At 29.6% G+C, this 25,155-nt stretch overlaps 3 protein-coding genes and 1 long non-coding RNA gene across 4 annotated transcripts in view; all 4 read left to right on the plus strand.

Moving 5' to 3' along the window:
* Positions 1-25,155, plus strand: part of LOC148230935 (uncharacterized) — a 565,745-nt gene that overhangs the window by 377,574 nt on the left and 163,016 nt on the right. The window lies entirely within an intron of this gene.
* Positions 2,062-9,562, plus strand: Gclc (glutamate--cysteine ligase). Its single transcript, XM_088195082.1, has 11 exons — positions 2,062-2,535; positions 2,776-3,044; positions 6,175-6,358; positions 6,428-6,603; positions 6,664-6,860; positions 6,938-7,137; positions 7,199-7,370; positions 7,458-7,655; positions 7,732-7,911; positions 7,978-8,159; positions 8,231-9,562. The coding sequence occupies exons 2-11, from the start codon at positions 2,783-2,785 to the stop codon at positions 8,400-8,402; spliced, it is 1,923 nt and encodes a 640-aa protein (XP_088051208.1). The 5' UTR covers positions 2,062-2,535; positions 2,776-2,782; the 3' UTR covers positions 8,403-9,562.
* LOC148230944 (uncharacterized) lies at positions 11,821-12,565 on the plus strand. The gene is made up of 2 exons (XM_088194974.1): positions 11,821-11,986; positions 12,051-12,565. Exons 1-2 carry the CDS (start codon positions 11,821-11,823, stop codon positions 12,548-12,550), a joined length of 666 nt encoding a protein of 221 aa, XP_088051100.1. The 3' UTR covers positions 12,551-12,565.
* On the plus strand, positions 14,463-17,761 carry Tmtc4 (Transmembrane O-mannosyltransferase targeting cadherins 4). Its single transcript, XM_088194564.1, has 11 exons — positions 14,463-14,796; positions 14,865-15,267; positions 15,341-15,610; positions 15,684-15,889; positions 15,956-16,133; positions 16,200-16,408; positions 16,475-16,582; positions 16,646-16,787; positions 16,882-16,996; positions 17,058-17,246; positions 17,600-17,761. Exons 1-11 carry the CDS (start codon positions 14,570-14,572, stop codon positions 17,719-17,721), a joined length of 2,169 nt encoding a protein of 722 aa, XP_088050690.1. The 5' UTR covers positions 14,463-14,569; the 3' UTR covers positions 17,722-17,761.

Genomic DNA, 25,155 nt, shown 5'->3' on the forward strand with positions numbered 1-25,155 from the left:
TTTTAACAGACTGAAAAAGTGATTTTCTGGTGAAACCGACATTTGTAATCAATATAAATAAATACCAGAAATAATAGTTAAAAGTTTCTGATGTAATTTTTTAAGATATGTGTGGGTTATCTCAAGTGGGTACTTGCAAAAAATTATTCAATTTTAGAATTTCAGATTACGAAATAAAAATTATGTTTCTGATAAGGCATTACAATAATAATTTATGGAATGTACTGATATGCAATTAAAATATTATATGTATTAATTAAAAATAATTTAGTTTCTTCATATCGTTAAAGTATTACAACGTTAAATATTTCCGCAAACTATAAAATATGAACTAATTTTATTTTATATAAAAAATAATAGTACATAAAATCAAATATCATTTGCCAGTCAGTATATTTTAGAGTATTCTACTTTTTACTAACTAGCATTTTTATGTAAGAATTTCGAGAAACATTTGCTAAGTGATATTATCTTAGAAAAGTGATAAGGTTTAAAATGTTAAAATGTTTTTTCTGATAAATGAATATTCTCTCTAAATATATAATGATTTAGTTTGCTTAAATTTTTGTAAATATACTTATTCATAATATTTATTTTTTTTACTATTAACGCAATAAAAAAATAAATAAATAACTGTGTATAGAGCATATAATATTTATTAAGTCAATGTTGAATATTTTTTATAATTAAATATATTGCGCAAAACAATAAACGTAACATTTTATTACATATTCAAAGTCCTCGTATTGATATGTCTTTGCAACTTAATTCAAGTAGAAGTCTTTTATAAAAATATTTATCGGCTAAAACGTCTACTAAATCATTAGATTCTTTAAAAACAAATTAAAACATATTTTACATATGAATATCTACGGTTGTCAAAAAAATATATTTGTCTATTTTAGCTTATCTAAACATACACAATTAAAATGTCTTTACTAGTATTACAAACTTACTAGCACCATGCAGCTGCCTGTATCACATTCTCTTACATTTTAAATTGAGAGTGAGAGAGAGACCGAAAAGTTTTTAACGCATATTTTTGTTGAGAATGACACTATGTCCAAATTTTCATAGCTAACTATATAATATCATATATATGCGTAATCTGACACTTTTACCACAATGCAAAGCTTTAAATACATTTTTTGCTCTCTTTTCGCTCGCACCAAAATTTTTCTAACCTTGTAATTTTTTTGAGTATGCGTATTACACTAGCCAAAAATGAAGCAAATACGGGTTAATTCAATTAGAATTTTATGTGTTGACAACGCTGTAAATTATACAGATGTCAATAACCATGCGTGTTGAAAATGTCAAATGTTAGTTTGCAACAACACATTTACGAAATGGATCGCTTAACCACCGCTCAACGCGTTAAAATTGTTCAATTGTTCCACAAAAATAACAATTCTGTACAAACTGTGTATCAAAATTTACGGGAAGATTATGGTAAATTTCATCATCCTACTGTGCGAACAATTCGCAACGTAGTGGAAAAAACGAAGAGACTGGAAGTGTTGGAGATAAGGTATGGCCTGTGCATCATCGTGGTGCCTGTTCAGCCGGGAATATCGCTGCTGTACGTGAAAGTGTAGCCGAAGACCCGGAATCTTTGATTCGTCGGCATTCGCAGTTCTTATGGCTCCCCGTGGCGCATTTCACATCTGGACTTGCACCTACACCCGTATAAAATTCAGATAACTCAAGAACTTAAGCCCAGAGACCGTGGACAACGAATAATTTGCGCAAGTTGATGCTGATTTTTCAAAGAAAATCTTCTTCTCTGATGAGACATATTTACACCCTTTTGTGTATGCATAATTAGCACATTGTGGTCAGGTGGCGTCGTTGGGCCTTACTTTTATAACAGTCGACAGTATTAGCATTAAATACGCATGATAACCGATTATTTTGGGAACATGATTGAAGTAAAACAGATATAACAGTAGAAATAAATAAAATATAAAAAGCCTTGTGCAATTCAATGAGTATATTAAATAAAATATATATAATAAACAACTATAATAATAATAACCCCAAAAACAGTCCTGTCTACCCGCATACCGATCCGGCCCTCTGGGCGACTGACAGTCACAGGACAGAAATTTAAATACACGTGATGATCACGCGTTAAACGACGTTTTTGTTGATTTAAAATTTTATTTTAAAATATAACAAAAACTAGTCGCTGTTTGCTGTCATTTGGCCAAAAGTCTCTTGTTGAATTAAAAAAGTGGAACCACATGATTTTTTACGAAAATGACATCAGCAAATTGCGCAACGTTACTCAATTTCCGCGATAAAAATCGCGGCGATGAATAAATATAATATAGATAAACAAGCGTAAAATGTACTGTACGACGCCGGTGCCGAACATTTTTAATGCGTAATTGTGAATTACATAAATATTTAAAAGGTGTAAACCAAGCGCATGTCGACACTCGACACACGACAGTAGTCAGTCGCGGCTCGCGGTGTCGTGTCGTTTGACACCGGCGAACTCCGATCTTTCCGATTCGTCTCGATAAAACGGTGAGTGTCGAATCGCATTTTTATTTGGTATTTTCCATTACAATCGACATGGAGCACTATTTTTTTCATGACATGATGGCCAACTTTTACCATCCCTGACCTCTTCGATTACGCTGTGCTTCATGCAACGATTTCAGATAAATGAACAATTTAACGTTCACGCCTATGTATAGATAACGATTTGTTGTGATTCGGCGATTTTGTATCTATTGATCTGACATAAACGATACTTTATTTCAGAATCGTCATGGGCCTCCTCACCGAAGGCAGTCCGCTATCTTGGGAAGAAACTAAAGCTCTCGCCGATCACGTCAGAAAGCACGGCATCGCGCAGTTTATCAATTTATATAAAAAATTGAGAGATAGGCAAGGCGACGTGTTGAAATGGGGCGACGAAGTCGAGTACATAATCGTCAAGTTCGATGACGAAAACAAGAGGGCCACTGTGAGCTTGAGAGCGCAAGAGATTTTAGCTAAATTGAATGAAAAAGAGCTCGCCGATCCGACCGGTTAGTATTATATATATCTTATACAATATATATTATTACATGTGCAACTCGTACAATGCACATATTTTTAATACTGCATTTGTTTAAAATGCACATATTTAATATTGCAAGTTACTACATTGATTATTCCGAGTAATCAATGTTTTATAACGTATATATAAACGTTTTTATGAAATAATCAATTGATAAGCAGAAATATGGTTTAACACCTCAATTTATCAGAGTGAGTCATATTTATTTTTTATTTAGCTATGGGCTAATTCATACTTCTGTTTTATTTCATTTTAAGAATAATTCTCGTCTCGGATGAGTGAATATATAATATACACAAGATTGGTCCTAATTAAAGAACTTCTTGATTAGTACAATTTTATTTTAATATTACACCAAGAACTTTAATTTAATAAAACAGACTTTTTCTGCTATCTATTTGTGTGTCACTGTCAAACTATGCATATTCAATAATGATTTAGTTTTCCATGAGATGTCATTTATTAGTTCCATAAATATAAAAAAAATACTGCTTTGAACTTGGGCATAAATGGCTCTTTATCGAAACATACCTTTAGTTGTTATGAAGAGTATCTCAAGATTTCAAGAGAACTTAACCCTTTCGCTGCGTTTAAAATTTTTTTTATACAACAGTTTTTAACGGATTAGGAATTGAGTTTTTTATACATAAACTTATCCTGTTACTTTATAAAAGATAATTAACATGTCAATTTACATCATAAAAGTTAGAATATTTGGTGTAAATTGTAAAAAACGTTCTGCCATACAAGACGGGGATTTATTCGCGCTCTCCATATAATTTTATGATAAATCGATGGCAGCGCCACAGTGGCGAGAATTGGAAACACCTATAATTCTTTGAAAAATATTTAATTTCAATATATCTACAAACGTTTTCAGCAATTCTCAAGAGATGTCAATAAATAAAGGTTTTAATAAACCATTAAAACATTTTTCAACATTAAAATATGTTAAACAACTGATATACAGTTCAAGTTGAGAACTTGAAAGTAGGATTTGCAATACCAGTAATACCAGTATTGGGAAAAAAATTGACCTTTGATACTACCAGTATTACAAAATAAAATACCAGTAGTATGAGGAAAAAAATCTGTTTATTTGTTTAAAACGATATCTCCATGGCTTGGAACTACGAAAATTATGATCCCCATATTGCTTGAAAGCAGAAGCGGAAAATAAATAGAAAAAGAGATATATCTTTAGAAAATAAATTATATTGAGATATTCTATCTTATCATCAAACATATAAATTTGTTTTTAGAAAAAATTATGGCGCATTTTAAACAAATAGATTTACAATTTTGTATGCACTCATTTCTCGTTAGCAGGGATGTCATTTCAGCTTTTTTCAAGGGGGGCAGAAGCTCACCAGTCAGTAGTTGTTTTTTTTAATATTTCGATTTCAATAAGATTCATAGTATTTCATTAAATGACATGCATTACGGTGAGAACGCTCGTTACCGAGCGCCGACACGATTTTTTTGCTTTTGACGTGGATTTTTGACTTCTGAGAAGTGATAATTGTTTTTGTGCCCTCCTGTTGACCAAAATTAAATTTGAATACACTGACCAATACTCTCAAATCAGAAGTCCATAGTAAAATCGGTAAGGATAGCTATCATATTTTTAAAATAGGATCAGTGTATAAAGTATTTTTAGAAGTACCTTAAATTATTATGATAATCAGATTATTTTTCAAATTGAAATGTCACTAATAGTAGGTCATATTTGCACGTGAGACCAATTCTTATTATTTATATTATTTACTTCCATATACGATCTTGTAACGTCGATATCTCAATACTGAAGGTCCTCGATAGTGTCCTCTATGTTGCCATTTAGAAAAAATTACAAACCATTATAAAAAAACACAGATTGAGAACCACCGATTTTTTTTTAATATTTAAATACCTCGGGTTATAAAGAGATATCTCTGAAATTTTTGTTTTAAAATTCCTACTAGTTTAAAAGTTATGGGCATTTTTCAAAAACAATGCAATTTTTTGGAAAATGTGCAAAACTGCCCCGTCACAGTAGTAATTTTAATACAATTTGTACCCGACGCGAAAGTGTTAAATAATAATATAAAAACCAAATTCTCAGTAGTATCTCGTAAATAAGGCAAATACATGTCAGACATTCTAGCGATGAATACCATGTTTGTCCCGACATCATAAACATGAGCGTATATATTATCAAGTAGTGATGAATAGTATGTATTTTTTTTATAATTAAAATACATTACTATGAATAATATTTTGTAGAATTTATATATTGTGTTTTCATTATTACCTTTTTTATATACGATTTTCTACACCATAATATTGTTATTTTTTCAATTAACACGGTTTTTTAAATTTAGGGAACCAATCTTCAATTTTTCGATGTATTCTATAATTTTTTTTACATGTTCTTTAACACGGTTTTTGGTGGAATGTATCTATCGTATAAAAAAGAAAGTGTTGTAGTTGTAATTTAATTGTAATGTAATAAAAATTCAAATCAAAATCCAACAAAAAATCAAAAAAGCTGATATTTTTGTGCGCCATTTCAAAATTTGTTAATATGTGTGGCGGCATCTATTCATGCCATATTTTTGAAAATATTATGGTTCAATAAATTTAAATGATTTACAGCCTTAAATTATACTAAATAACCATATTATTAGGTTGAAAGGTTTATGGCACCTTTAGGTGCCCAATGGGTACTGACGATTTTCTTGATGACACCTATAGAAGCCATCTACGGTGAAAGGGTTAAGGGATTCTCTGAACTGAGAATTATCTAGAAATTTATTTTTCAGAATATCCGAAGATACATATGTGACTTTCAACCTTGATAGCTAAAACAAAACGCAAAAATTTAAAACAACATTAAATAACACGTTTCTTTAAAAACTGTTTGTTTTTGTGAGCGTGCATCAAATTTTTTCTGTAGCTAATTGTGTAGCTTTTTTTGTAATTCAAATGTGTTTAAATCTGCCAGCACAATTACATAAAGCATTCTACCGATTAAATGTTAATAAGAAACTCTAATTTTATAGAATCGAAGATTTCTAAGATTAAACCTAATGTTGATAATTACTTTTCTTCAACAGGAGTTAAATCTCTATGGAGGCCTGAATATGGTGCTTATATGATAGAAGGTACTCCCGGAAAACCGTACGGTGGCTTATTAGCTCATTTCAACATAGTCGAAGCTAACATGAGGAACAGAAGAATCGAAGCTTCTACTTTACTGGAGCCCGACGAATACATAATGAGTCTCACAAATTTCCCGAGGTTAATATTATTTATAATTGATTTTATTAGATCAATTTTCCCAAAAATACATTTATTTTTATATTATAGGCTCGGTTGTCCGAACTTCACGAGCCCGCCGTGTGAACCTACACCGGAAGAAGGCGGCGTAAGTCGATCGTTGTTTTTCCCAGACGAGGCGATATTTCCAGGACACCCGCGCTTTAAAAATTTAACTAGAAACATAAGAATGCGACGGGGAGAGAAAGTCGCCATTAATCTACCGAGTTAGTAATTTATATAGTTATTATTAAATTTGCTATATTAAAATCATTTATCAATTCTAGTATACAAAGATAAGAATACCAAGATTCCGATCGATAATGTTTACTTGGAAGAAAAAGCTGCTCTACCGGACCACGTCCATTTAGACGCTATGGGATTCGGAATGGGTTGTTGCTGCTTACAGGTCACGTTTCAAGCTTGTAACATAACTGAAGCTAAAACCCTCTATGACCAACTTACACCGTTGTGTCCCATCATGGTTATTACTTCTATATTGTATTAATTCAAATGCATTTCAAATTAAAATTATATATGGATATGTACTGTGCATTTTAGTTAGCCTTATCAGCCGCCTCTCCGGTATATAGAGGATTCTTAACGGACATTGATTGCCGCTGGAACGTCATCTCGGGTTCAGTGGACTGCCGAACGCCTGGAGAACGCGGTTTAACAGAACTCGGACAAAGTGATAGATTTAGGATTAATAAATCTCGTTATGATTCCATCGATAGCTATTTATCGTCGCAAAATGAAAAGTAAATATTTTTTTCGTGTATTCCAAATGACAATTGTACCTTTGTTAATGTTTTGTTGTAGATACAGTGACATTCCTTTAGTATACGACGAAGGTATCTACAAACAATTAAGAGAGAATGACATTGATCATATGATGGCTCGTCACATCGCTCATCTCTTCATAAGAGATACTGTGTCTCTATTTTCAGAGAAGATAAACCAAAACGACGAAGAAGATACTGATCATTTTGAGGTATTATTTTTAATCTATATATATGAATAAATAATATCGACTAATGAGTATTCATGAATTTCTATTTAATTTTGAAATCTTCTCTAGAATATTCAATCTACAAACTGGCAGACGATGCGCTTTAAACCTCCACCGCCGAACTCACCGATTGGTTGGCGTGTCGAGTTCCGACCGTGTGAAGCTCAACTTACAGATTTTGAAAACGCTGCATTTGTTTGCTTCGTCGTTTTACTCACGAGAGTTTTGTTAAGCTATCAGTTTAATTTTGTAATGCCGATAAGTAAGGTTAGATCGATCACGATAAAAATAATATATTTTTATAAAAGATGATTAATTTCTTTTTCCGTTTTATAAATATTAGGTAGATGAAAACATGCAAAAGGCCCAAAAAAGAGACGCTTGCACAAAAGAAACCTTTTGGTGGAGGAGAGACATAACCACGCATGTAACTCCGCCGGAAGCGTCACGTCAATGTAAGCTTGGTACTTGTCCACAGGATCAATACGAAAAAATGACCATTAATGAGATTGTAAATGGAAAAGTAAGTATCGATAATTATATATACAGTATGAAATAATACAAATATATAACTGTAATTGTTTTAAAGGAAAATGTATTCCCTGGTCTAATATCTCTAATTGGAGCGTATTTAGGAGGTATGGATGTCGATGCCGATACGCACTGTTCAATCCAACAATATTTAAAGTTAATTCAGAAGAGAGCGTCGGGTGAAATATTCACCACAGCATCATACATCAGAGATTTTGTAAAATCGCATCCTAAATACGAGTAAATAACATGTGATAATCGTATTGCAAAACCATTAGTGTTTTATAATTTAACTCATTATTTTTTTACAGGCATGACTCAATCGTATCGGAAGAAATCAACTACGATTTATTAAAAACTGTTCAAAAGATCCAATCTGGTGATTTGCCGTGTACTAAGCTGCTAGGAAATTCAGTGTTCACCAAGACTAAAGAAAACATACCAGAAGCTCTAAGAAAAGTATTAACGAAAGAGTGTCCTTAAACTTATACTTATACGAAAGTATAATATTTTATATACGATTATATGAATGCACATCTTTTAAAATATATGTGTATTGTGAAGATTTCAATTTGTATATATTGTATTTACATAAACACACATACTTAACATGTATTTTTTATATTGGTACTAACTTACATTTAATGTGATATATCTATTAATTCCATAAATTCATTTTTTAGTGAAAATGAAGTAAAGAATATAAGTAAAATGTACCACTTATTAATTATATTTATTTGTAACATTTCCATTTTTGTCACTATAAAAGATATTAACAAGTTACCAATAAAATAAAATAAATCTGTTTCTCTGAATATTTACGATTGAGTTAATATGAATATTAACAACTTACAATATTAAATATATTTTACATTTATTTTTTATCAACTTCATACACGTACATATATATTATAACTTATGTATATTTAAAAGTCATTATTTAAAAAATACTAATAAACAAATATGTATTTCTTGTTCATATATTATATTATATATATATATACAGAAATTATATTATTTACATTTAGTAAAGTAAGCAGATTTTGTACTTATGTAACAGATTAGTAATATTTTTTGACTTGAGTGCCACTCACTTGTGTTATCTGCAGCACCTTTATATATTTAAAGGGCCTATCTGTGATAAACGTTGAGAGCCCTAAGACTCGTCTAATTTTCCATTTTGCTTTTATATTGTATAACAAATGAAATAGAAGTATATTATTTATGGCTATATCAAACAAATAATATGTTTATTTTTATGAATGAACTTTTATTTTATATTTTAACAATTTTTACCCCAATTGATACCTTTATATACAAAAAAGAGCACTGTTTCTGTGTTGTATAGGTTTAAAAATAGAAATTATTATACCGATGCAAATTACCCATAGATTAGATTGTATTGTAAGTGTTGAATTGCAAATGTTGTGTTTGAATAAGCATTTATTTTTAAACTTTGTATTTTTTAATTAATTAGTTTTTTTAATATCTTGCCTATAGTGTTATGCTTAATATATTTGCACAAGTTGTTTGGTTACATTTACTTAATTGGTATTGTTATTTTTATGATGTTATATAAACATTTATTAAATAGAGCTTTGTTATTTTTTTATATTACGTGAAATATAAATATTTTCAGTCAATTCTATTTTTTATTTAACAATTTAAATATTTTACTCAAACAATAGTAATTATTTATTTATCAGGAAGGCTTAATATTAATAATAATTACATATGTAAAATGTTTATACTTTTTACATAAATAAATATTGTTTAGAAAACATTAATAAACAATACATTGAAACTGGTTATATAAATTTGGTTTTTATTTTAAATGATAAAAATGCAGATGACCTTGGTGATATAAATACATTTAGTTTTTTAATGATTGATTGCTTTGATGATATTATATACTTGAAAATAAAATGCAATTGATAAGCCTAATGATAAGAAAGTACTATGGCTAGTTACATTATCACTTGAATAAAAAAAATATATAGATATAAATAAATTATTATTTATAGCCATTAAGTTAAAAATTAAAGCTGATTACTAAAACATTAGTATGACTTGGTATCTCAATAAAACAAGTTACAATGCATTTAAGTATGAACAACATAAGACTTGAATATGTGCACTATAAATGATATCTGGAAAACACTTATGATTATTAAACATGTATGAAAAAATCTTATGCCTCTTCAAATAAAATTCATTAAAAACTGCTACTGATATTGTAAAATAACTGAATCGAATAGTGTTATTATTATTGTAAAAAACAATTCGTAGAAGAATACCTGCCTACATTTCACGGCGTAACGGCGTTTTATTTAGTAATAAAACCAATTGCTTAAAATGAATATGGTTTAATAAAAAGCATGAAAATTAAACAATAACAAGGCGAAAAGGCAGCGAATTTGGCGTACGCACTGGAGGGTTATATGTCATATCACATTTTCCACTTTATGGACAAGGTCAGATAAAGACCTTTACAGACCTTAAATTTAATTAATAATAATTTATAATATATAATAATACAATTTTAATTTCAGAACTGAAATAAACTTACACTATGATGAGAAACCAAAGAAAAAGCTAATATGTATTAGTAAGGTAACCAGACGTCTTCCTCAAAAATTTTGTTATTTGTCCTCGAACAAAAATGTCCTAGGCGGCCTTTTTTTAGCTCTCGCAATATTCCTAAATATGCAAAATACGTTTTAAAATAAAAATAAATATTATTGTAAAAGAAGAAACAAATATTCTAGAAATGATTTGAAAGATCTGTTTCTTCGTTCAGGATCTGATCCTCTAACAAATCGTTGTTAGAAGTATATATGTATAGTTGATTACAGAAACAATTTTAAAAAGACGTTGGCCCGATTTCATTTGATATTTCTCCCCAGGCCAACACTACGACGGCGACGATATCATATTACGATTTCTAAGAAGTACACCAAAACTAAATTTTACCCAAAAGAAAAGCAAAAAACACAATTATCACTTCTCGGGAGTCAAAAATTCACGTCAAAAGCAATAAAAGCGTTCCCACTGCGACGGCGACGATCAATTATCGCTTCCAAGAATTGATAATTGAACGTTGCTCTTGATCGGAAGCTTGCTCCTACCCAGTTTAAAATGAATACTGAAGAATTTATTACTGCAATGCAAAATCGTCCTGCTTTATGGATGAGTTCAGATCCTCAACATAAATTTAAAAATATCGTAAAAAAATTATGAGAAGAAATTAAACTTATTTTTCCAGACTGTCCGGATGAGTTTTATTTATAATTATTATTAGCGAAATGAAATATTCATAATATAATAAAGTAAAGTGTGTTCCAAAAAAAAAAAAAAAGTCCATTTCAACACAAAAATTGGAATATACTATACGAAAACTTATTATTAACTGTTACGATGAAATGAACCCTAGACGCTGTGAGCGAATGTCCAAATTTCGTGGGTGTATTTTGACGCTTTAAAATTTACGCTGTTAGCGAATTGACTCTCCAAGCGTGACGATATTTTCGTGGCCAAGCCATAAGCGCTGGTCCTGTGTGCATGCATGTATACATGTGTATATGTATGTTATGAAAATTAGACAATATAACAAAAATATAAGTGTTACCAATTAAAACAATTGGGGACAACCTAAAACCGAGTAATGATGCCGGATTGAGTGCTCGCGGGCCGTAGATTGAAGGTCGCTGGCTTAGAGCAGGAAAAAATATTAAATAAATGGTCGAGGCGACTCGTCCACGTCGCGGTATTCGACCCGCGCGACTTTCAGCGTCATACAACCTATCTCGCTCTGATATCAACACCAACGCATCTATCTGCACTGTTCGATCGCCTCAAGCGGCTAGTCGTACGTCCGCGTCGAGTCGACTCGCACGTCGTCATGTTCGACTCCGAAAAATTTATCTTGGAAATTGAAAAGCGGCCATATCTGTGGGAAACGCAATCACATCACGACCGGGAACTCAAAAGCAGATTCTGGCACGAGATCGGCGATGTAATTTATGTGAATTGGAACGCTTTGACGTTGGTAGAAAAACTTGAAAAGGGTAAGTAAAAATAAAAGTTGCTTCCTTTTCGATGTGTTGGTAATTTTAACGTCGATATTTTTAGAAAAAGAAATGATGAATAAATGGAAGAACATCAAAGACAAATTCAGAAGATCGCTTAAAGAACGGAACATATCACAAGATGCAGAGCCAACGACAAAAGTGAAAAAATACATATTTCACGATCTGCTTTCTTTCATTTTACCCACAGATTACAGCGACAAAAAATTTGGAAGTTCTTCTTCAGAAGATGAACTTGTGCATACGGATGAAGCATCAACTTCGTTCAAGATACAAAATGGACGAGATCGAAGAAAAACGTCGAAAAGAAAATGGGAAAAGAAAGGATTAGAATCGCAATATAAAGAAACGCTGACGCAAAAGAATGAAGCTGAAGAATCTCAGTGGAACGACAGCGATAAAATGTTTTTATTGAGTTTGCTTCCTCTGATAAAGGGAATGAGCGATGACATGAAAATAAAAACTAAATTGGAATTTATGCAGATTATACAAAACAATAGAATTTTTAAATGTGAAACATGTAAAAGTGCCAAAACAGAATAATAAAATATTATTGTTAATATTTTTATATGCTTTAATTTTAATAAAATATAATAAATATTGAAAACTTATTAATAAACTCCAATTATTGAGAATATTTTAATTTATATACTAGCTTTGTATATAAAAAAAGTATTAAAAGTGTGGTGTAATTTAAGACCCTGCTATATTATCCTTTAAAATAAATAACGGCCGACCTGTGCATAAGTTAATGAATTTAAACCGAGCATAAGTTAATGAATTTAAAAAATCGCAAAAAGTCAGGGCCGGTTCAGGCAAATGTGAGGTTTTGCGCAAGAAGAAATCGCGACCCCCCCCCCCCCCCCTTAAAAAAGGTTATATAACAAATTCAAAATGTATTCAATAATATATCAAATACACTAATGTAGTATCGTAATTCCAAATAATTTCACTATAAGCAGTTCGACATTTTTATTCTTCAAAATCACAATTAATTAATTGCATATACATATGTATGTACATCATGTAAAGTAACTAGGCTACTAAACTCCAAAAAATCCTTTGTTATTTCCAATATCAAAGTAATACATTTTTGAACTATATATTATATAGCGACTAAAGAATCTTTACATTATTGGTTATTATGTTATTTTGTAAAAATATTGCTAAGTATAAAAAGGGGTTCGACATAAAAAAATTGAATCACTGCTAACACTCAACGTATGAAGGAATTTGAAACGCTTATTATTTCCGAAACATCTTTAGAAGAAAACACTGGATCGAACATATGCATCTTAACTCTTCCATTAATTTTACAAAGCTACTCAAAGTCTGAGACAACAAAAATGACCATAGAATTCGCTCATTTTTTTATGCGTTTCAATGTTTCACAATGTTTCTTAGGAAAATAAAATAACGCTGTATAAATTGTAATTTCACATTTTGTGATAAAAATAATATTAGCGTCTGTTTTTATTATTTTTTTTACGAACGTTAGCTGCAAAGTGATCTATGCATATTTCACTATGCTCAGTCGGAAAAGTTGTCAACAAGTTGTGTGTTGAAACGGTAAACAATCTCAAACTCATGAAAATTGATTGTCTATAAGCGTTGGTTTGACATTACACTTTATATATTTGCTCGATACACGATATAGATCGAGAATAAAATCAGCATTAGTGAACAAATTGAAAACAATTGGCAACGTCTTCTTGCCTGCACCACTTCAAATTTCAAAACTTAACCAAAAAATTACCACAAAATTGGCGTCCTTGTAGTACGAATGCGGTATGAGTCTATTTGTTAAGTATTTCACTGGTCTTTGGAAGTCCGATTAGCCAGCTTTCCACGCCATAAAAATATGTACATGTATACGTATTTTGACACTTCGCCACAAAATATCAAAAAAAAATTGGCGATTGCTCTCGAGCTAACTAAAAGCAGCATTTGTATAAATAATACAATAACAGCTCTTGTTTTTTATATCATTGTGGTACTCAAATAAAATTCTCTTTTTTATAAAATCCGTTCTGGATAACAATTAGTAAAACAAAAATATAATGTGTATTGTTAACTCATGTAGCGTAATTAAAAAACGTGGCTAAATTCGCAAATTGATTTAATTTTGAGAGGAGAGGTAACCCCTCTAAATATATTTTTCTTAAGCCGGTGTAAAGTACATTTGCTGTTTTATTATTGCCGAGAAAAAATATTCTAAATTTTATTATACACCGCTCTAATATTGTTATAATACGTTTTTGATAAAATCAATATTTTTTAGAAAATTTATAAATAATATAATTTTACTTTTGATTTTTTAAGTAGTTAAAATTAAATAACTACATATATACGATTAATTCAACGCACTCAAGAATTAAGATATATGTATTCGGCAAAAACATGTATTTAGAATTCATTCGCTAAAATCGAATCTTGTTTTTGGCGAATGGCAACACTGTAGCAAACGTCAATTTGTTTTCAAACATGGAGTTGCGCTTATATTACTGTTTTTATATGCATCTCTATTGATGCTTATATATCTTTTGTATCAAAAGTTCGACGATGGAGATTATTAAATTAATACTTCTAATAGTATTCTCTGTACTTCCATACATATTTTCACTCGACGGAGAATTCGTTTTCGACGACAGCGAAGCAATAGTGAAAAATGTTGATTTAATATCAAATCAATCATACGCTCTAGTGCTTAGTCATGATTTTTGGGGCACTGACATGAAAAGCAATACTAGCCATAAGTCTTATAGACCAGTAACAATTTTTACATTTAGGTAAATTTTACATCTTGAATATTATTTATTCAATCATATTGTATTTACTTTTTTTTATTTATTTGCAGGTTAAACAAGTATCTGGACAATGACATACTTATATCGAAACATTTTAAAATAACAAATTTATTATTGCACACTTTAGTAACACTGTGTGTGTATTTCCTTTTACATACAATACAGGCGAGATGTAAAAATGGTACAATATTTATTAGAAACATTTGGAAAGACGAATCATTTATATCTTCTTTAATATTTGCTGTTCATCCTATACACGTTGAGGCAGTATCGGGAATAGTCGGAAGAGCCGATATTTTGGCAGCACTATTTTTAATAATAGCTATATTAATATATAATAAGATTATAAACATGATTAATGCAAATGTCTTACAATTATTTATCTATTTTACAATATTTCTTATGGCTAACGTTTTATCCGTATTGTCTAAAGAAATAGGGATTACTGCATTGGTTTGTAATATATAATATATGTATATATTTTATATTTAATTTTATACTTTTTTCAATATTCAATATTTTTTAGATTATATGCAGCATTTATGATACAATATTAGAATGCGGTGATGATTTAATCAATATTATTAAAAATAATTATTTATTTAATATTAAAAATACAACTAAAGCAATAGTCAAATTGATAAAAACAAAACAATTTTGGTTATTCAGACAGAGCATTATTTTAATGTGTCTGATCTTTTTACTTTATATGAGAATGGCAATAATGGATTTTAAAAGCCCTCAGTTCCACGACGTAGACAATCCGACAGCGTTTAGTGAATCTTTCGTGCAAAGAGTGAGTTTATCTCTCAAATCTTAGACATCTTATATAAATAAGAATAAAATTGATGGTTTTTCATTTATTTTAGGTGCTCACTTATAATTATATATATTTTATTAATGTTTTAATACTAATTTGGCCTGAATGGTTGTGCTTTGATTGGTCAATGGGATGTATTCCAATACTAGAAGGTTTCAGTGATAAACGAACGATTTTCGTAATTTTATTTTGGAGTACCACCACATTATTATTATTAAAAGTTACAAAAAATAATATATTCTACATTAATAAAAGGTTGTATATTTATATATTTTTTTAATACGTTTATATAATACACTAACTATTTTTTTTTAATTACAGACAAATTATTATATTAATAACCTTAATAGCAATACCATTTTTACCGGCGAGCAATATTATTATGCCCGTTGGATTTGTGATTGCTGAAAGAATTCTATACATTCCTTCAATTGGATTTTGCGCTTTAGTTGCAAAAGGATTTTGTAAAATTCAAACACAACATAATAATTTTAAAGCTGTAATTGATTATATATTCATATTTCTCAAATATTTAATTACATAATAATTACTTTATATATTTCAGATTTTTAGAATGATATTTTTTATATACATAAGTATCTTTATAATGCGAACCATTGAAAGAAGCAACGAATGGCGTAATGAAAATTTATTGTACAACTCTGCTTTAAATGTCTGCCCCTTAAATGCAAAAGTACATTATAATATTGGTAAAAATGCTGCTGATAACAATAATCTGGGGGTTGCTGAAAATGAATATGAAAAAGCTATTAGGTTAATTTAGTTTTAATATGTAAATATTATATTAAAAACAGATTATATAATTGATTATTATTTTAGATTATATCCGAGGTATTATCAAGCAATGAACAATTTAGCAAATTTATTGAAAGATCAATCTAGGTTTATAGAAGCGGAACAATTACTGAAAACTGCCCTTGAAATTAAGTACGTCCTTATCTCAATATTTAAAAATCCATAAACAATTTTAATACCCGTTTTATTGTATAGGCAAGACTTTTCTGCTGCTTGGATGAACCTCGGAATAGTTCTAGCCAATTTGAACAAACCTTTAGAGGCACAAGATGCTTATATAGAAGCCCTAAAATATAGAAAAAAATATGCCGATTGCTATTACAACATGGGAAATTTGGTAATTTACTGCTTTATATTACAATCTGATATAATATGCATATTTTCATAAATATACATATATATGTATATATATATATTTTTTTTAAATAAAGTATTTAGAACAAAATAAGCATGACTTAGCTCTGAATGCGTGGTCTGAAGCTACAAACATAAATCCTTATCATGCTGTTGCTTGGAGTAACACGCTAGCCTTATTATATAATACAGGTATTATATTTTTTTATTAATGTATCATTTTGAACTTAAAAATAACTATATTTTATTTAAGGAAAAATCAAAAGAGCTTTGGAGTTGGTACCAATAGCACTATCTTTATTGCCTCAAGTTCCAGCAATCCATTTTAACATTGCCAATCTAATGGGTAAAAACAACGAATTTGTAATTGCAGAAAAACATTTCTTAGAAGCTATCAAACTCAAGAAAGAAACTGTTCCATCTATATATTATACAAATTTAGGTAAGAACGTTATATACAATAATGGTGATACTAACACTATATTTATTTTTGACATTTAGTGCACAAATACATCTTTAAACGTATGAAGAATTTGTGACTGGTCGGTCGCCTTGAGTGGCAGTACCGGCATGTGTAAGTACACAGGGCGGTATTAGTTTTTTGTTCTCGTGGTACGGTTTAAGAGATTATTTTGATAGTTATATGTTATATTTATCACAATTCTTGCTGTACACATTTATTTTTAATTAGTTTTTTCTAACATTAATATGTTTTATTTGTTTTTATAAATCCAGTTCCCATTGATCGTGTGAATTATATGTGTATTTATTTTATTATTATTTTTTATATTTTAGGTGTGTTGTATCACCGATGGAAAAAAAGGGAGTTAGCAATAGACTCATACACAAAAGCATTGGAAATAGACCCTCAATCAAAGAGTGCTATGAAAAACCTTCAAAGTCTTACGAACTATTGATGTATTCTTTTTTATCGATAATAAATTATACATTAATAAATATTGTTATTATTAATTGCATTAAAATTTGTACAAAAGAACTATAAAAATTATATAGTATGTACTAATTGAATTGCAATATATTTTATACAATACCTTGATTCAATGTTATAGACAATTATAACTATTAAACAAAATGAAAAACATACACATGCATTGTAGTATATCTATTTTAAAACCATATACTGTTTAATTTTGTATTAAATGTTATAGTCCGCTGGCTTACTTATGCGTCATTTGTAATTCAAACATTAATGACCATTAAAAAAAATGAGTGTAATTTATTATTAAAAAATTTGAAATCGAAAATTATATATAGTGAGTATTGCTTATAAAAATATATGTATTTATGTAATATTATTTTTTACTAAATTTTAATTGGATAAATGTTCAAATCTTTCGAACCTCCGAATTACATAAAAACCTTTTTTTATACTATTGAATGGACTTTTTTTGTAACATTGCTGCATTTTCTAACTAATTTTAAAAGAATTTATAAATTACAATTTAATAATCAAAAAAAGACAGTCATTAATTTAATGACTGATTGAGTATTGATCGAATGTTTGTAGTTTAACAAACATACTATGCATTGCTAGATATGAAATTGAATCTAAAAATAAAGTACAAAATATGTTTCAACAAAAATCACATACAATCTTTCGAATTATAAGTATGTGAAAATAAAATTGTTTTGGTATTATAGCTATGACGGTTATTGCTGCAATCAGTATTTTAACCCTTAAGTTGCTGAAATCCAATATATCAGCTTTTGTATTTAGGTGGAATAGAAGAAAGAATCGGATACACATAATGGGATATAGGGTATTTGCTTTAGGAGTAAATAACATCGTTTTATAGTATAATTATCACATAATACCGTAATAGCTTGGCAACTTAAGAGTTGAAAGTTAACTTTATCGAATTTTTACATGAGAACTAATTAATTTCAAAACTACAAGTTAATTATTTTGCAGTGTTTTATCTATGCTATGCTAGATGAAGGTATTTCATTAATTTATTTTATTGAAAAGACAATATTTCATTAAAAATAGCTAATGATTGAATGATGATTTTTTTAAAGGGCATGCATAACATAACCTCAAATATTATCATATTCATTCGCTAAATAAGATTTAATTGAAATAAATTAGTAGTAAAACTATAAACTCATTCTACCATCGATAAGAACATGCTAACTAACATTGTATATATTTTAACACATGCTCCTGTATTTTGGGCCAAGAACATATTAACATCTTGCCGTAAATTATACATCTGCTTCCTCCAGTTATACATATTCTTACCGTTTTCGACCAATGTTAATTTGAAATACGAAACTTAGTTTATAGTTCACTAACAATTGTCAGAGAAAAACATTATTCAGTGTGTATTGCAATAACTAAAGATAATAATCACTGGTTTGTTGTTTGTGATTTCTGTCTTCATTTGGTTGGAAAGGCGAAAATGAAGTAAATCATCCTATTTGATTTCTAATAAAAGATATATTTTAACAATTGAACTTCTAAATATATACTGTTTATTTTTACTTTGTTTATTATCAAGTTATCTGCTTTTAATTTAAAGTACCAGAGCATTTTTGCCATTTTCATTTTTCTTAATAATCCTTTTTTATACAGTGGAATCTTAACTTACGAGTAACTTATAGTTTTTCGAGATACAAGCAAATTTTATTTTGTCCTAACATACGAGCAAAAAAAGTAATGTCTTAACACACGAGCAAAAAAAGTGTCGCGTAACTTAAAAATAAACTTTAAGTATGTATTTACCAATTCAATTGCCATTAATCCATTTCAATTTTCCCCATTGAAATGGATTAATGGCATTTCAATTCATTTTAATGGGGAAAATTGATTTGACATACGAGTAATTTAATTTACGAGCTCCGTCACGGAATGAATTAAAGTCGTAAGTCAAGGCACCACTATACATATACGATATTCACTATGAGCTGTAGTAACCTATTAAAGAATTTGTACTTCCTAACTTTATTTAATTTTAATTAATCATCACAATATACCTCCATGAGATTAGGAAAATCTTTGAAAGCCTAATATGTGATGATCGATCGGTATTAAATATAATAATATAATATTCACTAATACAGATCTTCCAGACAAGATAGATATTGAAAAACACTAGGGTACGTATGGGATTCTAACACATATTTTAGGTAGTAGTTACCGACTTATACTACTCTATCGTGCTAGTAGGTTTAAACACCTATCTGCATTTCTATAGATTTACTTGTAAAAAGATAGATGTAGTGATTTCTTATTCCCTTCTACATTGAATATAATGGTTAATAAATTATTTCATAGTACACATGATTAAGTGATTTTAAATGTCGTATAACCCTCGTAGAACATTCATTTTACTGATCCTGCTGCAAATTAGTTAAGCAAATAAAATGTTTTTAAATATAAATACACTATCATGGAAAATTGAATTAAATCATGTTTATAAGCAAAATAAATTAAGACCATATAAAAATGCCTCACAATGTTTTATCGCTGCATTAATGAATCTTCAATCTATTGGACAATATTGGACAATATTATATATTAATTTCTTAAAAATTATAATACTGTATTTTTACTTTTACTACAAATATAATATTATTATAATTATAATCTCACATTTATGTAAAATACTAGTCACCTATGTAACATCAAAAATCACATTCATAATTTTGGTAAGGTCATAGTTTACGTTGATATGCTGTTAACATGCGACCGCTATGCTCTCAAGTAAATTATTTTTTCAATGTATATCATTTTCGTTGAACGTCCAATAGCTTATCAACTGATAGACTATTAACCCTGATAATTGTGAATAACATGCAAAAACATTTTTACATCTAAACATCAAAAAATATGTTTATTATAAATATTCATAATACAAATAAAATTATAAATTCTGCTTTTTTTAATAACCAGGATATAATCTAGCAGAGCGCGGCACAAAACGTGATCATGCTTAATGCATACACTGTACATTTTTCAATCAACATAATTATACGTGGGCATATTGAATCCTACAGTACGTACAGGTATGTATTATACATGTCTATGTATCTAGTAAGATTTGAAGAGGATCTGGAGGTGTATTTTTTTCATTTAATGTCTTAGCATAACCGGTTTAAAACAGGTGTCGGTTATAATGTGTAGCAAGCTTGACCCTGGATATATATTTGGCATTGATTTTCGCAGTAATCATCTGCGTTTTTAAATTGCATAATGGATTCTATAGTACAATAGGAAAGCAATGATATTTAACAACTATGTAACAAGCATATTTAAACTTGACAATACATACATAATGTAACATACTTAATCAAATAGCAATATAATGAAAATGATCAATTGTATTGTTTTATTTTGGTTTTTATACCTTGAATTTTAAATAATTATACATAAAAAACGTTAATTTATTTTTATATGTTTTTAATAAAATTTTATTTCCAAGTATTATGTAACATTTCCTGTTGCCCTCTTTAGACTGGTTTTACCTTTATTTACAATATATGTAGAGTTTCAAGTTATTGGTAATGGTTCTTATATTATAGCTCTTTGTCAAAATTCTTCTGACGTTGCAGTGGAAAATTTTCTTCAAGTACAACTTTTTTGAGCGATGGCGTAACTAACGAATCAACACACGTCTTAACTGGTAATTTCAATTACTGGTGAATTTTATTATTTTTATCTAATGTTTTTCACCAAAAACTATTTATTAGCAAATATAAAAAAAATATCCATCTCATGAGATCTCCTATGATTTCCATCAATAATAATTTTGCCAATAGTTTAATCTTTCATATAGAATGAAGCATAATAAATTTTGAATAAAACCCTATATTAGAACAAGAAAATAAAAAAGCATCGCTCTGCTGATTAGTTTTTGTAGCTGTAGAAAATATATTTGAGAACATATTTTATATGGAAAAAGTAAACGAGTAAAAATTATCTTTGCCCGACATACTTTTAAAAACTTATTGTTTAAATGTAGTACATACATAAAATTTTACTTTATTCTTTTGCAGTCTCAGCGTCAGTTTTTGTCAATAACTATAAATATAGTGTTGTGAATATCACAATAAGATATTTTATTTCTGAATTTCTCCACGCTGACAAAGGTTACCTATACGTTATCTGGGCCGAAATCGAACTTGCCTTCTACAAATTCTATACATCGATGATCTTATTGTAAATTGTCTAGCTCCATAATTGCCAGAAAGAGTAAAACTATATGATTATTTTTTTAGTATTAATGGAGTTGTTATGATTACTTGTTATTTATAATGATGGGAGCAAAGTGGAATTGTTATTAAAGTGGTTTATATAAAAAAAACTCTAGAGAACCTTCTATTCCACTCATTTTTTGCAAACAGTTCACAAATATCTAAAATATAATTATCTAATTCGTCTCCAAAGATGTTGAACGGTTTGAGCAAACAATATATTATTTGTTTATATTATGCTTTCGTTAGAATGTGCTATTGATTAAAAACCCATAACTACGATATACTGCGTAATAAAGATAAAATCATTTCGACAAATTAAATAAACTAGTACCTAAGTATGTGAGATAGCTCTGTTAACCTTCTCTCTTTTATATTTAATCAATCAATCGAAATAAACGTGATATGTTAAGAACCTGTTATTTTATTTAACGCAAATATTATTTTAAATATTTAATAGAATGGACATGCTTTGAGAACACCTGAAAAAATATTTTGTTTTTATGATACATAAATTTCATCGCGTATGTGAGCTACGAACCAAAAAGGACAAGACGAGTCGGTGTTTAAAGAACTGGTCTTATTGCAAAACTCGACTCGTCTCGAGACTAAACTAGTCGAAGACGTATGAGGTACGAGATTAAGAGAGAAAAAAAGTAACGTTTCGATCGATACGTAAATTGACATTTCGCAGAATAGCTATTAGGAAAACCCTCAGAGCCTTGATTGGTTTTGTATACGTTCTTACATCACATCGGCCGTCGCAGCGGGTCTTTCCCGTGTCAGGCTACTCTGTACACAGTATTTTTATATTTTTCAACGCTAAAATAAAAATCTCCTATAATTGAGTTTTCTTAGCGTGTCTTCATCACGTAAACAAATTTGATCGAGCACTTCCAAGAAATACACAATTGTAACGTTCCGTTCCACTTACACTAATGTTTGAAAATATCAAAAGAGGACACTGATATTTTTGTTCAAGGAGGACAATGAAATACAAATTGCTATGGGACTTTAAAAGAAAAGATGCAATCACCGAAATTTTTGCTCAAAAACTATCGCGAATTTTTGTCAGAGTAGGATAAAGGAGGACATATTGCTGCGGGAGCTCAAAAAAATGTTTTTGGAAATTTTTATTCAAGGAGGACAAAAATTTTCAAGAGGACGTCTTGTCACCTTACAATATCTCACTTAGTTTCCCCAAATATATGTTATTAACCATTGTTGTGAATTAAATTAAAAGTATTCTATTTGAGGGTACAAAATCAGGACTTTGAAAAAAATAAGCCCAACTTTAAATGCCATTACTTTAATAAATTTCTTTATAGAACTCATGAAAAAAGTCGCTGCGCAACTGAATTAAATTTGCTATTTGTTCATTAAATAAATATAGGAAGCAATCAGATTTAAAAGAACATAAAATTTGATACAATAATTGCAAATTGTTCCAAACATATTATTAACAATAGGATGTTTTAATTAAATATGTGTATTTTAAATTAAAATCCATAGATGCTTCATCCGAGAAATATTTCGTACGGCCAAAAATTTGGTCATATATAAATTTAACCCTTTCACCGCGAATGGCTTCTATAGAAGTCATCAAGAAAATCGCGAGTACTCATTGGGCACCTAAAAGTGCTTTAAACCTTTGAGCCTAACAATATGGTCATTTTGTATAATTTAAGGCTGTAAATCATAGCATTTTAGCAGTAAATGTTTATTTTCTCACATTTGTAATATAATGTCACAATCTTTAGTTAACATCTTTCAAAATGAATGCGCACATATATGCTATGTACACATATTTCGAGAGGGTATTTGATCAAATAAACCGTTCAATCTCAGAGACGTCATTTCAGCTTTTACCAGCGGGAGGGGGGGGGTAGCCAAAATTGCCCAGTCAGTGGTGGTTTTTTTAATATTTTAATTTCATTAAGATTCATAGTATTTCATTAAATGACATGCATTTTTCTGGCCGAATTCAAGGTGGTCCCTGTTTAGAATCCCTATTTAGAATAAGGTCCTGTCGTAGTGGAAACGCTCGCAGTGGAAATATTAAAACTTACAATTAGTGAGAATCGAATGAAGCGCATCTAAACCGAATTTTGACCAATAGGAGAGCGCAAAAAATAATTATCCCATCTCAGAAGGCAAAAATCCACGTCAAAAGCAATAAAGTCGTACCGTCGCCCTTTTATTAACTAAAATTCTGTTTTAATACACTTTGGCCAATACTCTCATATCAGAATCCGTAGTAATATCAGTAATAATAGCTATCATATTTTTGTGTAATATCAAAGTGCAAACAAACTATGGAGCAATATACGAAATGCGACGTCTGTCTATACTTCTTCTACCGCTTAATTTCTCCCGAGAGTTGAATGTTCTTTGTTTGTATTTTGGACTTCTAATGCAATTTCATGAAGTCAAGTTGGGTTTGGTTAATTCGTGTAGGTTAGATTTGGGTCTGAATAGCAAATGTTCAATTCGCAACTATCAAGTTGGGTTTCGCAACTATCAAATTGGGATATTTTATAGCAGTACATAATCTCACTAGCGCCTATCAGTTAATTTATATTTTTGCTAGTAGAAATATATCAACTGGTGACAATGTATTTAGACTTCACCGAGAAATATACATTCACTGTATCATTTATATATCGCATATATATAAATATTGATAAATATGGGAAAGTTGAATCGTATAATTTTACTAGCACCTGCCAGATAAATTATATTTTCACTGATAAAAATATATATCTACCAGTGAAAATGTATTCTAAATGATTTCACTAAAATGACATATTTAAAAAAATATTTACGGGATAGATTCGAGACTATTTTTTTATTTTTTTGTAGTGGGGGTGGTGTTGTATGGGCAGCGTCGGGCCGGCGCCGGATGGATTCGTCCGGCACGTCAAAAATGGTCAGTACTACAACACCACCCCCACTACACGGCGCCGGTCTGGTGCCGGGCGAATCCATCCGGTACGTGTGAAACTACACCTACCGTTAGTATATATAAATATCTATTTTCTAGAGTGCCTTTGAGATATTCTACGATCTGAGAGAAAATATTTTCAAAAGTCCATACCGTTTCAATTAATGCCAACTTCGAACGCTCATATGAT

This window comes from Plectrocnemia conspersa, unplaced genomic scaffold (assembly GCF_051122295.1).
Source record: "Plectrocnemia conspersa isolate PC_06_02 unplaced genomic scaffold, ASM5112229v1 ptg000010l, whole genome shotgun sequence".
In the NCBI taxonomy this organism is placed as follows: Eukaryota; Metazoa; Arthropoda; class Insecta; order Trichoptera; family Polycentropodidae; genus Plectrocnemia; species Plectrocnemia conspersa.